This window comes from Betta splendens, chromosome 7 (genome assembly GCF_900634795.4).
Source record: "Betta splendens chromosome 7, fBetSpl5.4, whole genome shotgun sequence".
NCBI classification, from domain to species: domain Eukaryota; kingdom Metazoa; phylum Chordata; class Actinopteri; order Anabantiformes; family Osphronemidae; genus Betta; species Betta splendens.
Window position 1 is genome coordinate 4,654,697 of NC_040887.2, and position 25,939 is coordinate 4,680,635.

The window sequence follows — 25,939 nt, forward strand, 5'->3', positions numbered from 1 at the left end:
GGACCAATCAGAGGCCGGTCCGTCGTTTCGTGCGCGCTGCAGCCTCACCTTGTTGGTGCACGAACGCGCAGAGCCGTCCGAGAATAAACCGGAGCAGGTCTAAGAAATGAAAAGCTGACAATCTGTCATTCATCGGTTTATGCTGCGTTCACTGCCTATTGACTGAACAAATCGATAACAGCCAAAAACACTTGAACAGTGATTTTTGCGAGTTCATACCGTGCATCTTTCGCGTTTTCTCTTGCACTTATTTTTTATTTAACGGCTGCATGAACGCAGTGCTGCGCTGCCCCAGTCTGAGCCCAGAACTGTGAGTGGCTGCTCTGTTTCCCCCGTAAAGAGCAGTATTGTCCTCGCAGCCCTGTCAACTGCTTAATCACTTCTTTGATGCGTATGGAGCAGCATGCCACAGAGGGCACATTGTCAGAGTCCCAGTGACTTCTGAACCCGAAGCAAGAACAATTAGAGTAAATGGCTTCAGAGCGATGAAGATTCCTGAACACAGAGCTCAGACGACCAGAAACTGCTTCCGACACACGGACCGTTAATCTTGTTTGCTGAGAGAGACAGAGGCACATAACAGTTGGTGCTTGTTTGGTATTAACCTTATATGGATGTTAAAAAAAATTACTTATTTTTAACTGAGTGATTTTCAGTGGAAAGTTTCAGTCTCGCTCATCTTTTTTTTCTGTCTCTTTTAGAAGCTAAGTTATTAACAACCTTCTCCCTCCAGCAGGAGGAGACAGAGTCTGATGCTCTGAACCCACTTCAAACCCGATGGACCCACGCACACGCATGTCTGGGTTCACGTCGTATTTTATGATTGCTGTGTTTTGCTCTAATGCGTATTTGGCCCAATCAGCTGACACTTATGCGCTTGCCCACTGAATGCTGGAAAACCCTGCAGAATTGCAAAACGCAGGAAGTTGGAAGACGTTTTAATGACTTGACTCAGTTGTGTAGTTGCACAAACAGTTTTTCTTTCTCATTAAATTGGTGAAAAGTAAAACACACAATATCACAGTGGAGTTTTCCCTACTGCCAAGGCAAACAAACACGTTTTTGTGCTTATTCTTTCACATTGTCTGGAGGTTTGTTCAGGCCAAACCTGAGGATTCCATGGTTTCTGCACAGCCTGGCACTTTCACAGCGCCACCGTGGTGTCGGCCTCGGCGGCGGCCCCGGTGGCCCTGTCCCTTCCAAGGCGAGCCGTGGGGGTGAGTGCCGTGGCCTTTTGCGGCTGCCACTCCCTTCAGAGATTGATGAATTGATTGTGGGGCTGCTGCCAGTGTGTCTGTGCCCTGGGTAAAGGCGTCCCGGTTACGGGTGGGAATCCCAACTATGGCATCTGCCCTGGGGCTACTATTGTAGCCGTCCTGCAGGGGGCCCTGGGGGCTGGTGGCCCTGAGAGAAGCTCTGACCCACATACTGCTGTCACACCCCTGGAGACACAGCAGCGCTCCCCCGAGGGGCGGCCTCTGATTGGTGCAGATGAAATGAGCCTCTGTGAAGTGCAGGGAAACTACCTGACGGTGCCAAACGCGTCTTGATGACAGCAGTTAGCAAAGGGCCGTAAAGAACGACTCACACATCTATGTGCCCTTCTCCGTCCCCGCTCCCTGCAGCATGTTGGTAATTGATTACCTGCCAACTGGTAGAACAAAGGGAAATGGAACAAAATCACTTAGAATCTTGAGTCTTGGTTAACTTTAAATATTAACATTGACATGTTCAGAACTTAGTCAAGTAGTGAATTTAAAGCGTTTTTTTAAGCGAGGGAATTCAACTTTTGTGGAAAGACTTGGACACACGATAGAATTCGGTTTAATAGTTTTATTGTATATTTCATATAAATCTTAGAACATCTCTGGGATTTGGATTTTCTTGCTTAAAGGCTGAAATCTGAACAGGGCAAACAGATTAACCTTTGCAGGATTTCAGCTGTGAGGCCTCCACTAAGGACACGCTTTGGTTTAAAAACTTTTTAAAAACAAAAACGTGAATCCAGAGCAGTTTAGTGTTTTGGACTTTTTATTGATTGTATTGATGCAGTGCCAAGAATCATCACTTTTAACACATAACATCTGTTTGTGTTGCTTTTATTTCCTTTTGACAATATTCCTCGAGGTTAAACAAATTCATTTCAGCATTCTGAAAACCACTCTCAGCTGGAATGTCGTGTGGTCCTGCTTCTCTTCTTCAACTCCGCCAACTGTCGTAAAAAGACGGACATGTAGCCACAAAGTACTGCAAACGCATCAGTGTTACGGGTCACGAGTGAGACACTTCCCACGTACACACCTGTTACCCAAGAGAAAGGAATCACTGGCGAATTATAAGGCCACAAAAAAAAAACAATGCTCACATCAAACTGAGTGTAACAGGGGGCACGTCGCACATACAAGCCGCTGTCAGTTCTACGCACCCGTCCCAGTATCTACAGGTGCGTCAATAACACGTTCATGTTGATATACTTTTCTTAATACATAAACATATATACAGTTGCGCTGACATAGAAAAACATGCTTTTGCATATTAGAAGGTTGTTCGGTAAACTTTACACAAAATCCATAACATTTATCAGTACAGCGTTGCTCCAACCAGCAGCATGAAGTTAGACTAACTAATATAGTCTAAGGAAACAGGCTATTATACTTGACTTTTATTACAGGTCTTGTACAGTATTAACATGCCTTTTGATGCAGAAGTACCATCTTCTCTCCTATAATATTCAAATTATGGGGTTTGTGAACACTGGAAAAGACGGATTTAGTTAGCGAACGACAATAAAAACCAAAACTCGCCTTTGGATACGAAATAAATAAAACTCCATCCAAAAGTACAAGAAAAAAAACAGCCATTACAGTTTGTACAACAATAATGCATCAAGAGTTATTTTGTGCAACGGTAAACACAAGAGACACGTACGGTGTGATGTCACGTCACTTAGGAATGACTAAATCAGAATGACCAGCGATGGGAGGTCCTTCGACCATGCAGCTGCTTGTACAAACGGACTTGAAAAGTAAACATTCACAGCCATGTAAAGCCCTCGAATATTGCCAGTCACATGCTCTCCATAGCAGCATTTCCCTCCACACGGTGTCACAGAGCTGCTGTCTAAACTCTTACCGGTCCGGGCGAGTCCACTAAGAACACATCTTTATTTACAGCAACGGCCTGCAGTAGTACACAGCTCTTATAAGCCCACGAGCAAGTGGGACGTCTCCATGCAGATTGGGAAGCGGTAATATACAGTAATACTGCGATTTCTTTTTCTACCAGCTGCCTTAGCATATTGCAAGAAAAGGGAGAAAAATATGCATCTAGAATAAAAAAAAACAAACAAGAAATGTATAAATAAATAACTCAATTAATAAAACTGCAAATGATTTAAGACTCATTAATGTCAGCAGGTAAAAAACAAATTTTGAATACATTTAAACAAAATGTATATGTTATTTCATAAGTCCATAACTTGGTGCATGGCCAGGAAATGACAACACTGTTTAAATATGAGCCTATCTAATATTGTTACACAATGATCTGATATAGTAATAGTACTCCCACTATACTAAATGTAGTGTCAGGTCATTCTACCACCATGTGTCTGAACTCATCACTCATCACTCAACAGATTAAATTGAGGGAGATTGAGGGTCATATATGCTGCAAAGAATATATTATACTATTTCATCCTTATATGTCTGTATTCATCTTATAGAATGTAAGTCGTTTAGGTCAACTTTACTGTAACACCATTGGTTTGTAGAGAATCAAGAACACTCACTACAGATTGAAAGAAATAAATTAATTAAAGTAAAGCAAGAACATAGACGTATTTGGGGGAAAAGGCCATTGAGAGTCACCCCTGGGAGCTTTTCAGCACTGCCTCTCCATGTAAACACAATGGATCCATTACAACCACTACCTGGAGCTGGCACCCAGGCTCTTCCCCGCTCGACTCACTGCACTCCTCACTTTTTGTTCTTCAGCTGATTGGCCAGCCAGTCCAGGCCCTCGTAGAGGCCGTCCCCGCTGGTGGCGCACGTGGCCTGGATGTACCAGTTGCGGTGGCGTAAGGAGTGCAGGCCCAGCTTGTCTGTGATCTCGGCGGCGTTCATAGCATTGGGCAGGTCCTGAACAAAATCATGTACAGGAGAATATGAGTGGAGGCTCAGCTCAACAAGGTGCACATAGGGTTAAATAAGAGGATACACAAAAGGCCCGTGCCTGTTTGTTGGCAAAGACGAGGAGAACAGCATCCCGTAGCTCATCCTCAGCGAGCATCCTCATCAGCTCCTCCCGCGCTTCGTTTACCCGCTCACGGTCGTTACTGTCCACCACAAAAATCAAACCTATGGAGACAGGAGACAACGTAGCAGCGTCTTCCTAGCAACTACAAGGGAAAATGATCAACTTCACTATGAATTCCATCCTACAATTTTGGGATCAGTGTTTTGGGAAAAACATTTGCTTCACCAAATGTATTTGTTGTGAAGGCTTTGCACGTAACTAACACAGCAAAAATCTGAAACAGTTGGAGGCTGTATGCAAATGACTTCATCTGAAGCATTAGTCAGACAGGCCCTCAGGTGCTGGGGGCGAACATGTGCTGCAGGCGAACATGTGCTGCAGGACCTGCCACAGGACTGAAGAGGCCGCGTTGACTCCAACATGTCCAGCTAGTGAGTCATGTAAGAGGCTGCTGCTCTGGCTCACCCTGCGTGTTCTGGAAGTAGTGTCTCCACAGGGGACGGATCTTGTCCTGGCCACCGACATCCCACACGGTGAAGCTGATGTTTTTGTACTCCACTGTCTCCACGTTGAAGCCTGAATAAAGAGCCAGTTAAAATTAGTTACGTAAGCTGGACAAACCTCAGGGACAGATGTGTGTACCAGTATTGGGTCATTTTCTCCCGCACCAATGGTGGGTATGGTGGTGACGATCTCCCCCAGCTTCAGTTTGTAGAGGATGGTGGTTTTCCCAGCAGCATCCAGCCCCACCATGAGAATCCTCATTTCCTTCTTGCCAATTAGGCTCTTCAGCAGGTTCCCAAAGATGTTTCCCATGGCGACTAGCAGCTTTCACCGACTGCAACAGAAATGTCACAGGGAACTGAGTCAAAGTCAAAACCACATGAAGAACAAAACAGCAGCTCTGGACCATTACGGTTTAAAGCCAGCAACACCTCACACCTCAGCCGGCTCTGACTGCTCACTGGGGAAACCGTGTCACGCGGATCAGCTTTCATGTGGTGCACACTAACCACCGTTATGCTGTTTGCTGGCAGCTGAATACGTGTCCGTCAATTTCATTACGTGCCCCACCATCCGAGCTTGTGAGGCCGTGCCGTCCATTTGGACTATGGTGCAAAGGATGAACGACACCAGGCGTGAATGTGACCAGGATCGCAGCATCAGAACAAGGGCTTTTCAGCATCAGCCTATTATCGAGCCCTGTCTTTTAAGTGATCGTTTTCCTCAGCGTGTGTAGCCGACGCTGCCAGGGCCCGTAGCTACGTTTCCATTCATTTATGCTACAGCACAGGTTCTAGCTAGTTGAGCCTGTTCCAGCTGCAGCGGCCGCACATCGGTCACAAACGACTTGACGACGGCTGGTGCTGCAGCATGCGGACCTCGTCGACAGTCACGTCCTCATATTGGATATTTTTCAGGGTTATTCGTCGGCTACGCTAGGAGTTCGATAATGTCCTGAGTATCGAAAAATTCTCCGGGTCAAATTGTGTTCTGTAATCCCGTCGTACAGTCACGACGAGCGCACCAGTCGGCCTGGTGACGTAGATTAGCAGCGGCTTATTCACCCCAAACCCCTATTTTGTCTAAAACAAAGCGCCGGCTACGTTGCGGCATCATGTTTTACTGGTACACACCTCATTTTCACCATTTGCATCTCATTGTCACTTACCCGTCAACCGAAGGCAGGCTACCAGCTGGATTCAGTTGAAGGACTGGATCATAGTCTCGCGATAGTTCGCGACTGTGAAGGCGCCTATTCTCGCGGTAGTTGTAGTGTCATGAAAGCCTCTCGCGCTTGTCCCGGGCGATTAGTCAAGAGAGCACCTCTGGAGGGCAGGTGCGGGTTTGATTGAACCTTTATCAAATAATTATATTTAACAAGCCTTCGTTTGCGGCGAGACGTACATTGTATTCGAGCACACATCCTTTATTCTATGATTTCAACACCTGAAAAATAACTTTAAATGCCTTTGCTTTAATATACAGTAGGCGCACAAGCACTATACCAATACGAAACGTAGCCGAGACTCTGTAGGCAAACACGCCTAAATAATTAAAACAGGAATGGTCTTAATGAATAAATAAATGGCTGGCTGTAACAGGATGCCAAGTGATACTTCCTGGCAGCAGTGTGTCACAGATAATGAGGTGACAGGAGGCCACAAAAATAGACTGAATCAACATTCCAGCAAGTTTCTAACATGATTTTGTTGCAATGTGTGCTTCAAAGGTGATTCTTGTAAAACGTTTTTGCAGGTGAACAAATATTAACATAAATATACATTTTCTTTTTCTACCAATGAAGGGAAATATAAAAAGCTCAGCGTGATTAAAGGGCACATCTCGCATGCTCATCCAAAGGTGCATCCAACATTCGCCTCGATCTTCCTCTCTGTTGCGTGTCAGTCGGCGGTCGGGTAATAGATGTGTTTATCAATTCAGTAGTGAAGGCAGCGGAATAAAGAGGGAAGCAGATGTTTGCAGCTGCAGACCAGATTACGGGGTGGAGTGGATGGCGGGGAAGCATGCCGAGTTTCTGTGCACGGGGAGCGTGGTGAGGGTTACAGGGGGGTTACAGCAGGCCCGGGTGGTGGCAGCAGAGGTGGGGTGGGGAATCATGACTTAAAGGAGACTTTCCTCTGAAGTGTCTGCCAGCGTGCACCCCAGCAAACACAATCACAAGTCTGGTTGGTTCTGCTAGCTGAACTAATGAGGGCCTGTGCGTTGAGGGCAGGGGCTTTGATGTTCTGGGCTCCTTGTGTTTTCTCTCCCGCTCTCCTTCTCTGCCTGTCCCACATCAAAAATGAAAGGGGAGTTGAGAAGCAGATGTTTTGAGGCATGTATATATACAGAGTACACTTTATTCACCCCCGTCCTCGTACCCCGTTTGTCCTCTGCTTTTGCATCTCTGCAGCAGCGCAGAAAGGATCTTTCTCTCTATCCAGCTAAACACACTAAAATCGCCTTACTTTATACATATAATCATTCTGTCAGTCAAAGCGGGTAACTTTTATCTCTCCTAACTTCCTCTCTCTGCCTCCCTCTCTTTAATTTCAGCCCAGTCTGGTTGTCATTACTCAGGGGGCAGTCAATGTGTTGCTACGCATGTGTCTATTTCTTAAGCGACGAGGGGGAGAATGGGAACGAGAGGAAAAGAGCACAGAGGGGGAAGAAAAGCAGTCCCGGTCTTTTCACCAACCTCTGTCTCACACATGGGAGAGACAGTGACAGGAAATTCCCCTTTGCAGCAGCTTCAGGGTGAAATGATAAACGAATAAAGAAATGCAAACCAGAAATCCAGGCTGTTATCATTCCGTCTTTTTTTTTTTTACATTCTCTTGCTAAAATACAAACAGGAGTTGATTCAGTCACTGGCATTGCCATTCCACAAGACACCAGTGATATTTACACAAACCCCAAGAAGCAAGGCTTAACCCACATACAATGCATGACGGGGCAGGTTTTCCTTCCAGCAGACTGCACATGTAGACAGTTTCGATCATCCAAGAGATGTTGAAATGCTGCGATCATAAATCCGGTCAGGTGCTGACATTAGCGTTTCACTAAATCTGCAGACGAACTGGAATGAGGATGCAAATCACTTGCATCACCGGCGGTTCTGACAGTTCGTGTGTGTGAACCAGCATTTATGTTCTTGATTGTACATCATCGTCGGTATTTCTACATGTCAGTGAATTTGTACCTAAACGCATGCATGTGTTTATGCGGCTGTGTTTGTGTTTGTGTAGTCTGTCTCCCAGGTAACGTGGACCCAGCATCCCAGTGGCATGTGCTTCACTAAGTCCCCTCCTTGGCTATGAACTCTGGACAGATGATCCCCTCAGATGCTCACACAGCAAAGACTGGTACAATCACCCCCACTCCACGGTCTCTTGATGCATCTCTCCAGTAATAAAAGTCATACTTTAAGGAAACAATATCCTGCGGCCGTAAAAAGTCCTTCTCTCAGCATGAAGTAGCCATAAAAACGGCTCTCACCTCCCAGATCTGCAGTGTGCCGAGCTTAGCCCTCATTTACACAGCAACAGACACACACACGCAGACATATGCACGCCCTTAAGCATCAGTTCAGGCCTAAAGCAGGTCCATCTCTCACTTTGACATGTACGACATGTGGGAAGAATCTAAGCAGTGGTCGGCCTGAAAAAAGCAAGCGCCAAATAATAAAGTCTCAGGCTGATTTCATGGCAAAATGACACACATCACATCACAGTTAGATCAAGAGTGAGCGATTCTATATTATAAAAACAGCACTAGTGACCACTCAGGAATTAATTACTATTAATACAGATGTACAAGCATAAGCGACTTCAAAGTTTCCCATTTCGATCTCCACAAGTGCACAATCATCGATAATCACAATAACATCCTGATGAAAGTTCTCTATCATGTGCATCAGTCCTTGTGGACACTGTGCCTTCTTAGATTTTAGATTTTGTTACTCGCTCCTAAACAAGTTTCTTGGATCTGTCTCTGTTATAAATATCTTGGAGATCATTAGAAGCACTCAGTAATAAACTACTGTCCAACCACGCCGGTTTCCCATCCCGTCTGTTATCAATTAGAACCAGAACCTCACAACACAATAATATTAATACATTTACAAATATACATGTACACAGTAAATACACACATATTGTACAATAGGATGAGTCAGCGATTCCCCATGTTCATCAGGATAAAAGGGGTTTAGATCATTTACAAGGGTGAGAGGCCATGGCATAACATGACACGAGTCCCCTCCTCAATAGGATCAATCTACAAATAGATCCCGGATGAAGGACACACATTCATTGGGAAAAGGTTTCCCGTCGTGACTCCTGGATGGGTTCTTGCAGGTGGCGTCTACTTGCACACGTTGACCCACTCCGTGAGGCGACACTCCTCGCACATCACATAGCAGCACCAGTGGAAGCGACAATTGCAGCGCTCGCTGCGCGTCTGTCTGAGGATGTTGTGTCCGCGGCCGCAGCACAGCGAGCCGCAGCCGTCCGTGCTGTAGCTGGTCTTGTTGCAGAGGCGTCCCTGCGTGCCCGGCGAGTCCACCGAGGCGTCGCGCTCGCAGAAGTCCGGCGACTTCTCGAAGTACACCAGCTCCCGGGACATGCTGCGCCGGCGGCCGCCGCCCCCCGCTCTGGAGTTGAACACGCCGTTGTTCTTGTTCTGGGAGTTGACAAAGATGGCCGACAGGAACTTTTCTTTGAGCCGGGAGCCCACGAGCCTGAACTCGGGGGACACGTGCCAGCAGGTCTTGAACTGACAGCTCCCTGATGTGCCGTGGCATTTGCACTTCCTCTTCATGTTGTCAGTGACTATCTGTGTAGAGATGGGTCATAAATATATATATACATATCCCTCTGTGAACACTATAGACAGGTACACTACCCACCTGGCGCCCCACTCGGTTGTTGTGCATCCTCATGCGTGCGTGTATGTCTCTCGGGGACCCACGGGAGTCGAGCCAGTCCCTGGAGAAGCGGTCCCCGAATCGCACGTCGTGACTGCAGCCCCCCCACTCCCAGGTCTCCTGCATGGAGCTCAGCTCGTCCGGTAAAGGCTTGAGCAGGGTGGGCGGGTAGCTGGAGTGCAGGTTAGCAGGCAGGTCGCCATGGCGACCGCCCAGCTCCGAGGGCAGGGCCCGCGTCATGCCGACGCCGAGCCCACCCTTCTGCAAGGTCTGCAGCTGCAGCTGCGTGAGCTTCAGCCGGATCTTGTCATCGTCCTGGCGACGCTTGGCCTCGCAGCCGCAACCCCGCAGCTTGCCCATGCTGCAGGCGGAGGCCACAGAGTGAGCCACACCCGCTGCCAGCAGGGCCAGGGAGAAGGCGCTCTCACGAAACCCTGCAAGCACGGATGAAAGAGTTAAACATTACAGACTGTATGGCTCTAAACATATCCTTCTTTTGTCAACGCCAGGTCCCATTTGGACCAGCGTCATCATCTTGCCTCAGACTCTCACCCCTGTTAAGGATGGTGCTATGGTGGGGCTGCCTGCCAAGGCCCTCCAACGAGGAGCAGTTCCAGCGCTGGTCTCGGAACTGGTGCTGGCACTCGTGGATGGCCACCTGGATGCCCTGCAGAGCCGAGGCCGTGACATCGGGGCTCCGCACACACATCCGCATCTGGCGCTTGCTGAGACCTGCCAACCTCAGGCACACCGAGTTTGGGGTTAGCACTGGATCTCCTGCCACCTTCAGGCTGAGGATGTCATTGCACAGCACCCTGAAGAGAAGAAGTGATGGGGTCACCGGAGCTGGAAGGAGTCGATTAGTCAAACCCACAGCAGTACGTGGACACGGTGATGCGATTTAAAAAAGAAAATATTATAAAACGAGAAGATTAAACAAACGTGAAGATTCAAAAAGCACATCCTCAAAACTTCACCTCATTCTTAGCTTTTTATTGAATGCAAATTAGAATGCGTTCATCACTTGAACAAGTATTCACTACTTTACATTCGTGAAAATTATAATTCTAAACACATCGTCCGGCTGAGAAGCAGAACGTAAACTGACCATTACATCTTATAGACAAAAAATACCTGCTTGGTTTACGACGAATTTTTTAGAGTTTCATTAAGACGAGAAATTTATTCCAGTGTTTGGGTGCATTTACTAAATCAGTTCATAAATCGGGGCAGATGTTTCACATTTTCACAAAATACGGAAATGATGCGTTTAAAAATCACACTTTAGGCAACACACAATAACTTCTCTAACTCCTGTCGGATCCTATACTAGACCAGCTCTCCTGCCGCTCTCAAGTGCACTTACGTTAATGCAGGTGACATAAGTGCTGCTGCCAAAATCAGGAATTGGTCCCAACGGAGTTTGTTTGATAGCTCCATTTCGTTAAGCGTCTTTCGCAAGGTGACATTAAAACACTCGTAATAAAAGCTAATTTGGAAAGAGAATAACAAAAAAGAAGCGGGGTGGAGTATTATCGATGCACCGCCAAACGACCGAAGAGTGAAGACAGAGAACAGAGGAGCTGAGGAGCTCGGGGGCGAGAGTAAACGGGAGGGGGAGAGAGGGAGGGGAGGGGAGGAGATGCCTCTACAGGCGGCTGTTTGCAAAATATTGTCCAATATGAACGTTGGACCACCAGTTGATCATCGCGTCGTGGACCGTGGTCATTTGTCTAAGCGTAAAACTACGTCTCCAAACTTTTACGCACGGGCTCCACTTTTCAAAAACTGTTTTAGAAATTGAACAGGTATTCAAAAACAGCTAATAGTGTGAACATACTTCATAGAGAGCGACAAATATGAATATGAATTGAAATATTCCTACATTTTGATGGGTCTGTAGAAAATGGAGCAAAAACTTCCACTTTTAAAAAAGAGGAATAACTAAAAGAAGCTCAGTAAACGAAACATGAGTCAAAGAAGATTTGGTTCATAAACGGGTGAGTTAAAAATGATGAATGGGGGGGAGGGTGGAGCTGCAGGATCGACTGTACGACAGGGAGGCAGCAGCAGGCAGGCGGCTCCGCTAACAGACCCTCCAACAATACTGTTTTTAGTCATGTGGTCCCCCCTTCCTCCCACCGCCACCAGAGCGGCTGCTCCTCATTGTTGTGTTTGAAACAACTTCACTGTGTCAATTCAAAGTCTTTATTTCATAGCGTAAAATATATACACGGATTGGTGGCAGTATTATCTATAGATTATTATTAGGAGCATAGCATCAGCCTCCCAAGACTTAATTCTTATTTCAAATATCTGGATCCATTCAATTCTTTTAAATTAAACTGGTATGTGATGCGTTTACCGACATTGTAAGAAGAAAGAAATTCTAATTTGATTTTCCTGTTTACTAATCAGTGGGTCTATAAATCTAAAGGCTCAAGATTTCAGGATGTTGGTTTTGGATATTAAATTAAGCATAACAATCGCTGCTATTGATTTAACAGCTCAATTACACATTTTAGGAAGACAAGTAATTCTCCAACAAATTAAATAATGCTTTCTCGATCATAATTAAAAAAGCAGACACTTCTATCGGAACAGCATGTGGGCTACTTTCATTAAATTGAGTTAAAACCCCCCTCAAACACGGTTCGCATAGTGACACCGATTCATCTGATCTCCTTCCATTCCATAAGCTGCAGCAATGAAAAGTGCATTAGCATTCTGCCTTGGCGTGTATATCTAAGTGGCTTAAAAGTGATTTGAAGTTGATTTGTATATAAAAGGCCCCCTTTATCCGGATTGAAGCCCTAATCTGCTCTGTGTCGCATGACTGCTCCAGGAAACCCGTTTGAGCACCTTCATATAAAGCTGGAGTATACGTAGGATTGGTGTCATTAAAGCCTTATTACAAAAGCCCACTTCCTTTTACTGTCGTCTAAGGGAACGACAGAAAGACTATTCAACCTACGACCGATGTAATGCGCGATGTGCTACATGCAAATGAGCTGATAAATGTCACATAACCAACTCTGAACCGACCCGGAGACGTTTGGGGACACTGAAGTTTGCGCTCGGTCTGGCTCGGATGGAGATGCCGCAAAGTGGCACAAGCTGTGATTACTCTGGGCTCCATGTGCGTCGAGGGAGGTCTGCAGGCCAGATGTTTGGAATGGTTTTTATTCCTGCTCGTTCCCCTTTCCCGGTTCATCATGCATCAGACTTCTGATTGGAGACAGTATTTCATCTCCCCTGCATTCAAAATAGTATTGAGATAGCCCAGCAGGCGGTGTGAGTTATAGCCGAACTAAGAGTTTATTATCACGGCTTCTTTCTGCGTCCACAATAGAAATAAGACATAGAGCACAAGTCTCTGGCTATAAAGTCTGGTGATAATTGTTTTATTTATTGGGGGAGCATAAATTAGTATTTAACATCCTGTGAGGTCTCAAAAAGTGGTGTTTTAACGATGTATCGGTGAACAAACAAATGCAATAGGTGAGCACTAGTCTCGAAAGAATCGAGTAGAAGCACAGAAATGTCCTTAGTCACGACACATTTTAAAAGCCCGTTTCCAGAAAAGAGGAGGAGATGCGGTTAGGGAGTAGGCTAATCCAACCGCCGGGTAAAAAGGGCACATTTCGATGGCTCATGTTCCACTGTAACTGTACTGCACCGTGACACCAGCTCGGAGCGGCGCGGGAGCACGGAACCGGGCGCACCCACAGCATCTGCACGAGCGTCGCACGGAGCACTGCACCTTTTTTTTTTTTTTTTTTGCAAACCTGGAGGTGGAAGCGAGCGCGCACTCTCGGCTGCACACGTTTACAGGGAATTGATTCTGTGAGTAGTAATATGCGCAACACTGTGGATTGCCCTATTTTTTTCTCTTCCTTTTTCTTTCCACCCAGTTGTGTTTCCTTATTCATTGTGCGCCCTATGAAGAGCATTAACTATCCCTCCCTCCAATCCTATTGAAAAGGCTCAGGGAAAAACAGAGGGAGATGAGAGCAGCAAATCCCTTTTTTATTCCCCTCGTAGTGCTCAATAAGAGAAGAATGTGTTGCCTATCAGTCACCGAGGGGATCAAGTCTTCGGGACTGTCCCACGCGTTCAATGCGCCGTGCAGAGCATCACTGAGTGAGACAGAGTGAAGAGGACTGCAGCAGCAGCAGCAGCAGCATCCCACCTGGACACTTCACATTATTTAGCAGCCCGTCTCCACTCAAGACCCATTTAAGTCAATTAGGGCTTCCTGGTTGTCTCGCCCATCAAACCCTCTCAGTGGACCGTGGAGTGGTGAGTGTGCGCACCTTGCATTTTGACAATAATTTAAGACGCAATTATGATAAATACCCGAACGCAAGTAATTTGACATTAGTTATAACTTGGACTGTTTATGCTGATACGCGTCGGCGGTGTTTAGAACTGGACTCGAACTTTGCCTGAGCTTGAAGTCTGACATTGCCTCTCTCTCACATTTGACCCGAAGACACGATGCGGAGTCTCGCGCTGCTGCTCGGGGTGAAAGCCGCCTGCATCCTGCTGGTGTCCTCGCTCTCGGGCACGGGGGCCGTCAACAACAGCGGCCGGTGGTGGTGAGTTTCCGGGATCACCGGTGCCGTTATCGGCATCCTGCCGCCGCGCACGGCGTTATTGCGCTACCGCAATCCTCGCTGCATGCTCGAAATTCTGTGTTTGTCTTGGCACCGTTAACAACTTCTGCGGAGCCTTTGAAAAAAGAGAGCAACCGCACGACATTAAAGCTTGTGGGAGTTCATCCGTCACTATTAAACCGCTCCAATAAACCACTTAACATTTTCATTTTATTACTATTTTAGCCATTAGCCACAACATAGTATTTAAGATAACGACTGGCATGCGTAATGATGAGTTTATACGTTCACCTTTTATTTGCGCCAGATTCAGAGCTCACTCTCCGGCTCTGCTCCTCTGTCACATAGAATGTGAATTTATTAAATAGCTTAGATATTCTGTGCATTTCTCTGCGCATTGCTGTAACAGCATCATTCATGCTTTTTACAGAGAGCAAAAATAAAGTTGGGTCTGCGTAGTTTTGCGTTTTGCGTCACTGGGAATATTGGCGTGTTTGTTTAAAAATCCATAAACTGTGGGAAGGATTTGTTGAGGGAACGACTTAACGAACGTTAGTCATTTTTTGCGGCGCCATCAAATGGACAGTATTTGCGCACAGCGTTTGTGCGTTTTCAAATATTTAAAACTTTGCCCGAGATGCAGGAAAACAACGAGCGCCACCGCGGAATTATGGGAAAACATCCAAGGGACGGAATTCCTATTAATGCTTTCAGTCCTGCAACAGCCCAAGGCTTTAACGGGAGACACGAACATTCCAGTACAAAGGAATGAAACGATGCTTGACACAACTCACCAGTCGCACCTATGCACTGGTTACACACAGGAAGACTTTCTGACATAAAGGACACAATATAGGTTTATTTTAGGGAAATCTGCCTAAAACATGGCATATTTTGTCAAACTGTAAAAAACAACCTTGTAGCTCACACTGAGTTGGAGTCTGCAGATGCAGACCAGTGTGACTGGGTCTTAGTATTTTACTAAAGTATATAGATATTAAATTAAGGTACAGGGAGATACAGGCCTCCAAAGCAGAAACCCTTTGACTCTGACCCCCAGTTTAAGGGTTTAGAGGCTCTCCGAAGGCTCACACATGTGAACTGCCTGCTCCTCGGCCCTGAACCCCCTCGTCCGTGTGTTTGAACCAGGGGCATCGTCAATGTGGCCTCCTCCTCCAACCTCCTCACCAACTCTAAGAACGTGCAGCTGGTCCTGGACCCGAGCCTGGCCCTGCTGAGTCGACGCCAGCGCCGGCTGATCCGGCAGAACCCCGGCATCCTGCACGCCATCGCCGCGGGGCTGCACACGGCCATAAAGGAGTGCAAGTGGCAGTTTCGCAACCGCCGCTGGAACTGCCCGACCACCCACAGTCCGGCCGTCTTTGGCAAAATCGTCAATCGTGGTGAGTCTCTCATCTGACCAGGCGACGTTTGGCCCCGTTCTGGGCACCGTGCAATGGAATCTCCTGTGCTCATCTAAAGAGTCAAGTCTCTGAACACTTTCTAATTTAAGCCAAATGGGCAATGCTAAGTTTAAAAGTCTGGGTCGTGCTCTAATGGGAGGGTGTGACGTTGTTCCCTCAGGTTGCCGGGAGACAGCGTTTGTATTTGCCATCACCAGCGCCGGCGTGACCCACGCCGTGGCCCGCTCCTGCTCAGAGGGGGCCATCGAGTCGTGCACATGCGATTACCGCCGCCGAGGGCCCGGCGGGCCGGACTGGCACTGGGGCGGCTGCAGCGACAACGTGGACTTTGGCCGAATGTTTAGCCGAGAGTTCGTGGACTCCAGCGAGAGGGGCAGGGACCTGCGCTACCTCACCAACCTGCACAACAACGAAGCCGGCAGAATGGTAGGAGCCGCGTCCGTCTGTTCTGTGTCAATGCCAATGTGATTTCCATTTCGTAAGACGTCGTCAGCAGCCGCTGGTATTTCCCCATGCAGACGGTGGCGTCAGAGATGCGGCAGGAGTGTAAATGCCACGGCATGTCCGGCTCGTGCACTGTGCGCACGTGTTGGATGCGACTGCCCAGCTTTCGCACAGTGGGGGACTTCCTGAAGGACCGCTTCGATGGTGCATCCCGGGTTGTGTATGCCAACAAGGGAAGCAACCGCGCCTCCAACCGAGCAGATCCCCAGCACCTGGAGCCCGAAAACCCGGCTCACAAACCCCCCTCCGCCATGGACCTGGTCTACTTCGAGAAATCTCCAAACTTCTGCTCCTACAATGGAAAAACCGGCACTTTGGGAACTTCTGGGAGAACGTGCAACAGCTCCTCTCCGGGCCTGGATGGATGTGAACTGCTGTGCTGTGGACGTGGGTTTAAGACCCGGACCGAGAGCGTGACCGAACGCTGTCACTGCACCTTCCACTGGTGCTGTCACGTCAGCTGCTTGAACTGCACCAGTACACGGACCCTACACCAGTGTCTATGATCCAGGGGAGCCGCCAAGTGAATATTTAGGCATTTTCAGGAGGAAATGAGGTAGCTGGCTGAGGAAACCACTAGCGGGCGGGCGGTCAAAACTTTAGGTAGAAGCTAGAAAACAATAGATGTGTAAACTGACACAAGTACGTCACTGGCACAAAAGATTCAATCATGGAGATGGAGAAAAGCACAAATGCATGAACAGGGTACAGCAGGAGTATTTGCTTGCTCCTTGCTTTGATGTTTTATGGTATTATAGAACCCTGCGTCCCTCAAATGTTTACACTGTGAATATATACATAAAAAGAAGTATCAGTAGAGGGACAAAATTATGTGGCTGAAGGAATTACTGTAACCAGGTACTAGAAGCTGCTCTCTGACCCAGTGAGAAACGAGCCAGAATGTTTCACAGATGTCCTGTGGTCAGAGCCACAAGCAGCTTCTAATGAACTGGTGAAGATCTGTAGAAAGTGGGAAGTTATTTTAAAAGACGTTTGGCTTCGTTCATGTCAAACCATTAGAAGTTTATCTCTGTGGACGAGCTCTTTGTTCCCCGACTTTCTCTGCTACGTTTACCATTTACCATATTTAGATTTCTCTGGAGATGAAACACCTCAACCCTAATTTGCTGCTTTGACTGACCTGGAGGACCCTGATTCTCGCCAGGGGAGATGGGAAGAGTTGGAACCAGTCTTTCTGGGACCAAGTTCAGAATGTTTTATGAATATGCTGACCAGCACAACTATATGTAGCCTGTCCAATTATAGGGGTACGTATAACATGGAATATCGAACCATGATCTCAAAATGAAAACAAATGCCACTTGATTAGCATTTTGACCTAATGCAGTGTTTGTCAATAAACAAGTGATACAGATTTATTAATCCAGGCTAAGCTGCAGAAACTGAGATGAACGATACTGTACAGCCTGTGCAGAATTTATCTGCAGATACTGTAAATCAGCTAAAAGAACCAAAATACTGTAAATAATGAAATATATAAATATATTTATAATGATGTCTGTTGTAACGTTGCTGAATGCTTTAGGCATCTGTTCATTAGTGTCCAGTCAGGATCTGATCTTTAACCTTTTCATTTTGGTCTAATGCGACTGGCACAAAACTGACTCTTACTACAAACCTTGTTTGTTTTTTTGGAAAATATACTGTTTCCTTGTGCACTGAATATGTATCTTTTATGTGTGTGTACATAGAAAATATTTATTTCTGGGAATTTTTATACTGTTGAGTCAAGACATCTTTAGATTTTGAGCAAAATGTTTAGGTTTGTATTATAGGACAATAAAGTTTATATTTTCAAATGTGCCTCCTGAATATGTGCAAAGAGAGTTTGTTGGTTTGAGGTGGATTTGACAGCCAACCAAGTGAACATATAAGCCTGTCCCTGGGTGTCCTGTGCCTAATCCTATTACCACCAAAGCCTCTTCCCCAGCGCACAAAACATCTCTGCATCTGTGCTGCCAAGCACAGAAATGACCTCCGTTTATTCACATACCTCCATACGGGATTTTCTCCATTAAATGCTCACTTATACCTAACGGTCTTAATGCCAAGAGGAAATATTATCAGAAATAACGAAAGCCCAGAGTCTCCACCAACCACAGGAGTCTGGAAAGCTTCTTGCCTTCTCTTTAGCCCACAGCACACAAGCAGCTGGGGTCATCCAGACGCAGCGAGGCCTTCACGCTCCCAGAAGTACAACGCTCTCAAGATCTGAAAGGGCTGAGCAAGAGAACGCGTTAATAATGTTCACAATAACAGGTTCCATAAGAAAAAGTTAGGGGCATGAACTGAGAGCCAGAAGTTATGTAATGTCTTCCTCCATTAGCATCTTAAAGGAGATTGTGATAACCAAAATAAAAACAACGAATCAAACTAAAGTGAAATAAAGTAAATAAATAGTAGAAAACTGATAGTGGTCATAAAAAAGTATGATATCTACAGAAGTCACATATGTGTAAACATGAAATGTAATATGACTTAATGTATAAGTGACAAACTAAAATGAGCCCTGCCTGAACGCTGTTGGCCGTCTTTGCCTCGTGTCTGGGCCAACTGATGGGCAATGGCATCGATACACAGAAGGAAACAAAGGAAACGCAAGGGGCCGACAATTTAAAAAAAGGAGAGGGAAGACAGGGTTCAAATCCCAGGCGTGAGAGTGAGGTGGGAGCGTTGGTGGAGAGTGGAGAGGGGGAGCTGCCTGTGGGAGTGCTGAGGAGTCAGTGATAATTAGCTCAATTAGTGACAAAGGCAGTGTAATAAATACCGACTTAGTGTCTGGGTCCCTGCTGGCCTCTCCCTGCACAGCCTGCGACGTGGCCCTGGCCTGACGGACAATTCATTAAACTGACAAAATACCCCACCGTCCAGGCGTGACGCAGCGAGTTAGCCCCCTACAGGCCCGGCTCATTGTTCTAATTGTCTAGGCTGGAGTCACTTTGTGGCTGCCTCCTCCTTCGCCCGCCCCGCCTTCACACTCCGTCTCCAGCCAAACCATGGCGTCAATGCCCCTACCTTAGTCTGTGAGTAGGTGATCGGCAGGTTGGGAAGGAAAAAAAAGAGCAGCAGCAGCAACAGATCCTCGGGGAGGGTCGGCCTGAGGGGGGGGGGGATTAGCGAGTGGAGGTTGCCCGGGAGTGCTGGGAGCAGCGCCGATCGGAATGTAAGAGAGATGAGTCCAGAAGCTCGGATGCGGGACAAAGCGAGAGTTAATAAGGAAAGATTGAAGGGGCCGGCAACAATGGGCCGCCACCCGAGTCGAGATGAAATTGCTTCCGAGGATTATTGGGAGAGGGTGTGAGCGTTGTAGGCTTTTTGTGCGAGTGTGTCCTCGGCCGGGCATTTGTGTGTTTGTGTTTTAGAGCCCGATGGATGGCCGCCCCTCCGCTGGGGGAGGGGGGGGGGGGGGGGGGGGGGGGACCAGGGGAGGCTAACCGGCTGTTCCCACAGTCTGTTCTGCCGCGGCCACCTTTGACACACGGGGGCTGCCAGGCGGCGAGCACGCCGCCGCCGCCGCGAGCGCACCAACAAAAACAGGGGCGAGCGCACAACGGCCGGCGACTGCCGAGGGCCAGCGGAGCCTGGAGGTGAAGCTGTGGAGGGAGGGGGTGGGGGGGGATGGAAGAGATGGAAGACACAAAAGAATAGATACAAAGGTGGCACATTTCGCTTTGGACAGTAGCAGATAACCGTCACATTCCATTAAAAAACACACACATGCAGCCGTTGGTCTTTACTGGACCAGCAGCGTCAACATAAAGGTCAGTGTTAATGTAATGCATACTTTTATAAACGTCACTGGCTGTTAATGCAGCTCAACAGGGTGGAACCAAAGGGCCGGACTTAAAGTGGAACAGGAGCCTCCATCGGGTTCATCGACAGAGACGACGCAGAGCAGCCCACATTCAAATTCCTGCCGAACTGTGGGAGAGAACTTGCCCTCTGGGTGGAGCCGGCGTTAATTTGGCGGCTACGCGGTGAGGAGTTTGAGACTGGGCCTGCGTCGCCGCTGCAGTCGCGGTTATGGAGGACGCTGCAGCGCGGCTCGGGTCCCGCATTTTATTATAATCCCGCTGTTCAACTGCGGCCGCGCTCCAATTAATTAGTGCGCTGTTATGACAGGAACATCATTCCAGCGGCCGTGTAACAGTCAGAAGCATTTGTTTGGTGCCGCTCAGTGACCACACGGCCATTATGTAAGGAGATATGGACCGGCTCCTCACACATACATCACATTGAGAATTATAATCAGCTGAGGATGAACTTTACGCCCAGTGGGTCGGCTGTGGTCAGTCCAACGGGTCATATTTACTCCAATTCAATTAAGGTTTCTTGGAAACAATTAAGTGTGTGTGTGTGCGTGCGTGTGTGTGTGTGTGTGTGTGTGTGTGTGTGTGGCAGCTGCGAGGCAGACACAGTCCATCCCCTAGCAACTGACCTTTTTGGCAGATGGCATTTCCAGAGTAACAGCCACCCAGCATCACAATGGCCGCGGCCTCCGCGCGTCGCTCCATCATCACGGCCTCCACAGCCTGACACGCGGGAGAGAGGGGAGGTCCCCGCGGACGCGCAACCGCGGGCGCACGGCTCTGTTCGCTCGACAGGCCGCTCGGCTACGGTGGGCGACCAGCCGGGGTCTGTGCCCGGTGGGGCCCCGTGCACAGAGGCCACGGTGGAGGAGAGCGCCTGCGCATGTGCTGATAATGTGTTTCGGATTATCGACACCCGCCTCCTCCCACCAGCGGAACCTTGTGATTGTCTTGGCCCGACGCGCGCTTCTCCTCTGGCTCCTCTTCTCTTCTTCTATGAAATCCTTTACTTAACCTCGCGCGTGCTGAGGTGAGCGCCTCCACCACGGACCTGCGCCTCCATCTGAGGAGCCTCAGACCTGAGGGCAGCAAACGCCGGGGCTCCTCCTGTAAACAGAGCTGTGATGACAGGGAACGGCTCTGGGCGAGGACTTGCAACGCCAGCGTGTTTACACACATCTGAGCGTGTGCAGGAGCGAGAACCGCGGTGCAGATCACATGACAGAGGTCTGCGCATCATTCGTTGGGCTCAAACACACGAGTCAGCGATAAACCGGCCTCGGTGGACGTTAACACTGTGAATATCTGAATAAACAAAGTCAATGAGGTCTCATTTATTGTTTTCATTACCTATGAGTCTGTTTTCATCCACTCCCTGACGTTACCAGAACCAGAGAACCGGGCCGATTCTGCAGAACAGGGCCATTCTCTCTAATCTAGTAACGCTGCTGGAAACAAAAGGAGGAACGCTCCGTTTTTGGTTTTAATTACACGCTGTGTTTTACAGCGACAGCGGGCGCGGGTTCAGCACTGACACAGCAGCCGAGGAATGTTTATTTGCTGCAGTTTGGGAGCCGAGCGCCGCGCAGGAACTGTGACACATTCCTGTGTCACTGCCTCGCTCGCAGACGCAGCGTCGCACTCGCACGCTGGCGCAACGGCAACTTCCTGTCACGTGTGCTTGTGTGTGTGTGTATGAACGTGGATGTGTGTGTGTGTGTGTGTGTGTGTGTGTGTGTGTGTGTGTGTGTGTATGTGTGTGAGTGTGTGTGTGTGTTTGCATGTGTGCGTTTGCGTGTGTGTGTGTGTGTGTGTGTGTGTGTGTGTGTGTGTGTGTGTGTGTGTGTGTGTGTGTGCGTGCGCGCATGCACCCTTGCATGGCTGTCACACACCTCTGGCGACCGTGTTCTGAGGCAGTGACACAGGGGACGACCGGCCACAGGAGCCACACATCTTCCGCTCCAGGCGCATATTGACCTCTTGCATAACAGCACCTCCACTCTCCCACTCCTGCCCTCTCCAAACACGCGTTTTCTCTCCCACTCACGCTTGCGCACACATCCACACACGCCTGCTCCCACCCACCCTCGTCTCGCTGACACACACTCACCCCGGCTCTGTGGGCTAATCGCTTCCAGAGACGCAGCATCCCACAGAACCCCGCCAGGAGCCTTTCAATACGTTCTGCAGCCTAAAAAGTTCCTTCTGGACCCGAACGAAACTTGTCTGAGTGGATGAAGCTGCAGCACAGAAGCCACACGTGCAGAGTGTTTAATTTGGTGACAATAAACGATGCATGTTGTTGACTTGGACAGTGACCGAAGCTGCTCACGAGAGTGAATGATGAAAGGCCGGTGGACCTTCAACATGGTTTGGTAGCGACAGCTGCCAGATCAATGCGTGATAGATTCACCTGAACGCAAAATAAACATTCTTTATAGAATTGAAATGGCAGAATAAGTGCATTAATTAATACCGTGCATATTCCAGCCAGTTCCGTGTACAGCTGCAGGGAGCAGTCTATCCAAACAGCAATTATGTGGGGAGACATCTTTGTTTTGCTTGGCTGCTCGGCATCACGTCTTCCAGCATCTGGATAAGCTACGAGATACATGGGCGTGTTAGCCTGATAGAATAACAGGCCACCAGCTACACATCTGGTCTGCAGCCAAAGGGCTCCCCTCGCAGATCCTCAGGGAAACAAACAAGTTCGTTAAATTACAGCCTGATTCGCTTTTTGGAAATTAGGAGAACAAGTGGGCGCGGGAAGCGCCGTGGTCTGCGAGGCCCATGTGAGTCAGGTTCTGGGCCCGTTAATCAGAGTAGAAAGATGTGTGCACTCACCTGTTCGGGACGGGCAGGTGTTAGACGGGGTCTCCTGTCTTGCTTGTAGTAGAAGTGGCCTCCTTCTTTGTCATTTTCTTCTGTGATCGGGTGCAGCATCTGGAGCACACCCACAGGAAGTGGGGGTACGAACGTGTAAGGGGATGAAAGATTTCATATAATTTAATATTTTCTTAGCTCTTTGTGCACTATTGCCTTTTTACCCCAGGCGCTGTGTGTTTTAAATCACGGGTCATCACAGAAGTCAAACCTTGTGAGCACCGTTAACTAGGCCCCACAGCTGACTTGGACACTGTGAAATGCTGCCATCTAGCGGCTCAGAGGCCGATCTACACGTACCGTCATTTGACGGTCAATTAGCGGCAGCTGAGTGAAACTAATGCAGGAGTCCTTCATACTTTAATCAAGCTAACATGTTGACTTTCTGACGCAAATTGAGCTTGAGCACGAGACTGAACGAGCCTCAAAAATCTACCAAGGAAGCAAAATGAAAGTCACAACTAATAATGCTACTGAGTTAGCTGGCGTCAGGTGACCGACAAGTTATTAACATGAATGAAACTCACCTGGATACGCAGCCTGTCACCCTCATTATAACTGTTTTGGATTTACACACTGGAACCATAGCGTTAAATCTGTGCTCATTTCTGCATCCATAGCTGCTCATTTAAATTAGAGGATAAACAGTAAACGAGCATGTCTGTCAGTAGGAACGCGGTGACTGCTGCCACCGTCTGGCGAATAACGAAACTGCAGCATCTTATTGCGTCCTTTGTTTAGATGTCGTTTTATTTGTGTTTGTTGGTTTTGTTTTGTAGGTGAGAAGAAGCAAATGCTGTCACTGCATCTCTCAAGCTGTTAACGCGCTCTTACGTTAAACTTTAGGAGAGTATAAACCTCCACACAAACAAATGAATAAAAAGAAAAGTTAGATTGTTGTCAACCTTTGCACAAAACAGCTTAAAATGCAATGCAGACTAAAATACAAAAAAAAAAAATTATCCTTATCTAATAAAACAGTGCATTGGCATTTAGGGAAAGGAGCGCCGTATTTAGGGTTGTGTTTACTTTAAGTGTTATTTTTTATACGGTAGTTTATATCTTTACACATTTTTCTACAGGATATTGTATCTGTATTTTTGTTCCTCTTACATGTACTTGTGTGCAGTTACATGTCTGAGCTGACTGCATACGTACACTGGTAACAGGGCCGTAACCAGCAATTACACCTAAATAATGGCTTGATTATAAAATGCCAGAAAATCAACCCAGCACAATGTCGTAATCATCAGCTCACAATAGAAGATTTTAGTAAAGTTCTTTCCAAAGATTAAAATCAATATCAGAAAATCTTTTTCTCTTTGAGAGTCAGGCGATGACGACTGCTATGATTGGTTTTATGTTGCAGCATTAAGATCTTGATAAAAATCTGTCACCAGCAAACTAACTGTGTGTCTAGCATAATTAAAATGACAAGTTTAAGTATATTTAAGTCGAATAAACGCACCATCTGCTTTTCAGAGCTGACTGTTGTTCATTTTAGTTGATTAATCAGTGCAGCTGGCTGCTCAAGATCTTAAATATAGTGTGCATGTTTTTTATGCAACACAGAAATGAGCTGAAAAGCTGTGTCTGGTTAAAATAAGAAACTGTATTAATCTGTTAAGCATTAGTGATGTGCAGTAGTTTGGATAAAACACGTGTGACAAACAAACTGCAGAATAAATCTAAATAACGCGCTTTCTGAAAGCTTCCTGTTGATGACAGGTGGCGGGCAATTCTTTGTAACTCAGGATTTCAAGCAGATTTATTTCCTCAGAATTGTAAAAGCTGCACATACCAGAAGTGCACGCCTTCCACGAGTGGTGCCAGGTCCACAGGGTCGCGCCGTTCCACAGCCGTCTTCTTACTGTAAATGGTTTACCAAGACAGTGACGCGCAGGTCGAACACTAGTAAACACATACACAGGCGGTGCATTGGGTGGGAACGACAGTGGGGTGTTTTTATGAGCTGTTTCTACCACAAACTGAGAAAAAAAGCAAGTAGCAGCGGTAACAGGTGGTTTGGATTACACACAGTCAGAACACATGTCACAATTAAAGTGCTTTGCTGCTCATCAGCTATTCTACTTTGGGGGACACAGTAGGAATTCGGAGTAGAAATATTGACTTTGTTCTTATAATGCTGGCTTTTGTTGAGTACAGGTAAGAAAATCTGTTCCAATAAAATAAATGAAATATCTTCTTAGACAGCCGTCATATCAGCTCTCACTTTTTATTAGCTATGTGCAAGAACAGTCACTGCTCGACTGAAGAATCACAGAAATCTGAACCCCCGCTTAATAAAGTACACATAATATGTATATTAATCAAATAATTTGCATGTGTAGGGATTTATGTGCTTCTTTGGTTAGTTTTCGCTTTCTGTGTAGCATGTTAAATTCAACGCTTTTAAAATTTCCCATGGAATGTTACGTAGGAGTGAACTCAAACTATTTTCCACTGCAGAGGGAAAAAAGTCAGAGTAACCTGAAAGACACACAACAAAGGTATGTGTGTCGCACGTAGGCCAAAGGGTCATGTCAACCCCAAACTGTCTAAGTCTTAGGTTTCAGGTTGGCTGTAAAATGTGTTTTTCATATTTTAAATGTCATATGGAGGTTTTTGCTGTAACAAGTTACATGCTTAATGTAGAAAATGTACAATGTGTGTTTTTGAAATCAATTTAAAAGTTGCCCTTAAAGGTGCTGAAATAAAAATCTTAATTAGCAGATATGGAGCAGATGCATCTTTATTATTTATTGTATTAATTTGTCTTTTCATAAAAGTTTCAAGCCTTTTTATCAGGCAGAAGGTCACGTAAGGTTGTATAAATCTCAGACTGGCAGATGTTGCTGCACAATTTCTAAATATAAGACTGAACTAGAATTTGTATAACATTGTGTAGATTGTTGTAGTGGTAATCACAGTTTTACATGTTATAAATAAGTTAGAACAAGTTATAAATACTTTGTGTTTTCTTTTTAACAA

The 25,939-nt window shown here is 46.9% G+C and overlaps 3 protein-coding genes and 1 long non-coding RNA gene across 5 annotated transcripts; 1 reads left to right on the forward strand and 3 right to left on the reverse strand.

The window, feature by feature from the left end:
• Positions 1-2,013: 2,013 nt before the first annotated feature.
• On the reverse strand, positions 2,014-6,046 carry arf3a (ADP-ribosylation factor 3a). Of its 2 annotated transcripts, none has more exons than XM_029156667.3 (5): positions 5,930-6,046; positions 4,926-5,095; positions 4,723-4,833; positions 4,234-4,358; positions 2,014-4,139 (listed from the first exon to the last, which is right to left on the reverse strand). In XM_029156667.3, exons 2-5 carry the CDS (start codon positions 5,071-5,073, stop codon positions 3,978-3,980), a joined length of 546 nt encoding a protein of 181 aa, XP_029012500.1. In that variant the 5' UTR covers positions 5,074-5,095; positions 5,930-6,046; the 3' UTR covers positions 2,014-3,977. The 2 variants fall into 2 exon arrangements, with proteins under 2 accessions (XP_029012500.1, XP_040927491.1); XM_041071557.1 differs by lacking the exon at positions 5,930-6,046 and adding an exon at positions 5,895-5,913.
• A 1,529-nt stretch (positions 6,047-7,575) lies between these two features.
• Positions 7,576-11,240, reverse strand: wnt10b (wingless-type MMTV integration site family, member 10b). The gene is made up of 4 exons (XM_029156664.3): positions 11,055-11,240; positions 10,241-10,503; positions 9,671-10,122; positions 7,576-9,597 (listed from the first exon to the last, which is right to left on the reverse strand). The coding sequence occupies exons 1-4, from the start codon at positions 11,126-11,128 to the stop codon at positions 9,127-9,129; spliced, it is 1,260 nt and encodes a 419-aa protein (XP_029012497.1). The 5' UTR covers positions 11,129-11,240; the 3' UTR covers positions 7,576-9,126.
• Positions 11,241-12,768: 1,528 nt separating this feature from the next.
• On the forward strand, positions 12,769-18,061 carry wnt1 (wingless-type MMTV integration site family, member 1). Its single transcript, XM_029156665.3, has 5 exons — positions 12,769-13,990; positions 14,184-14,289; positions 15,457-15,710; positions 15,892-16,157; positions 16,250-18,061. Exons 2-5 carry the CDS (start codon positions 14,189-14,191, stop codon positions 16,739-16,741), a joined length of 1,113 nt encoding a protein of 370 aa, XP_029012498.1. The 5' UTR covers positions 12,769-13,990; positions 14,184-14,188; the 3' UTR covers positions 16,742-18,061.
• A 4,179-nt stretch (positions 18,062-22,240) lies between these two features.
• Positions 22,241-24,178, reverse strand: LOC129604363 (uncharacterized). Its single transcript, XR_008695172.1, has 3 exons — positions 23,476-24,178; positions 22,910-23,008; positions 22,241-22,666 (listed from the first exon to the last, which is right to left on the reverse strand). It is a non-coding gene; the product is annotated as an uncharacterized LOC129604363 (long non-coding RNA).
• Positions 24,179-25,939: the final 1,761 nt, after the last annotated feature.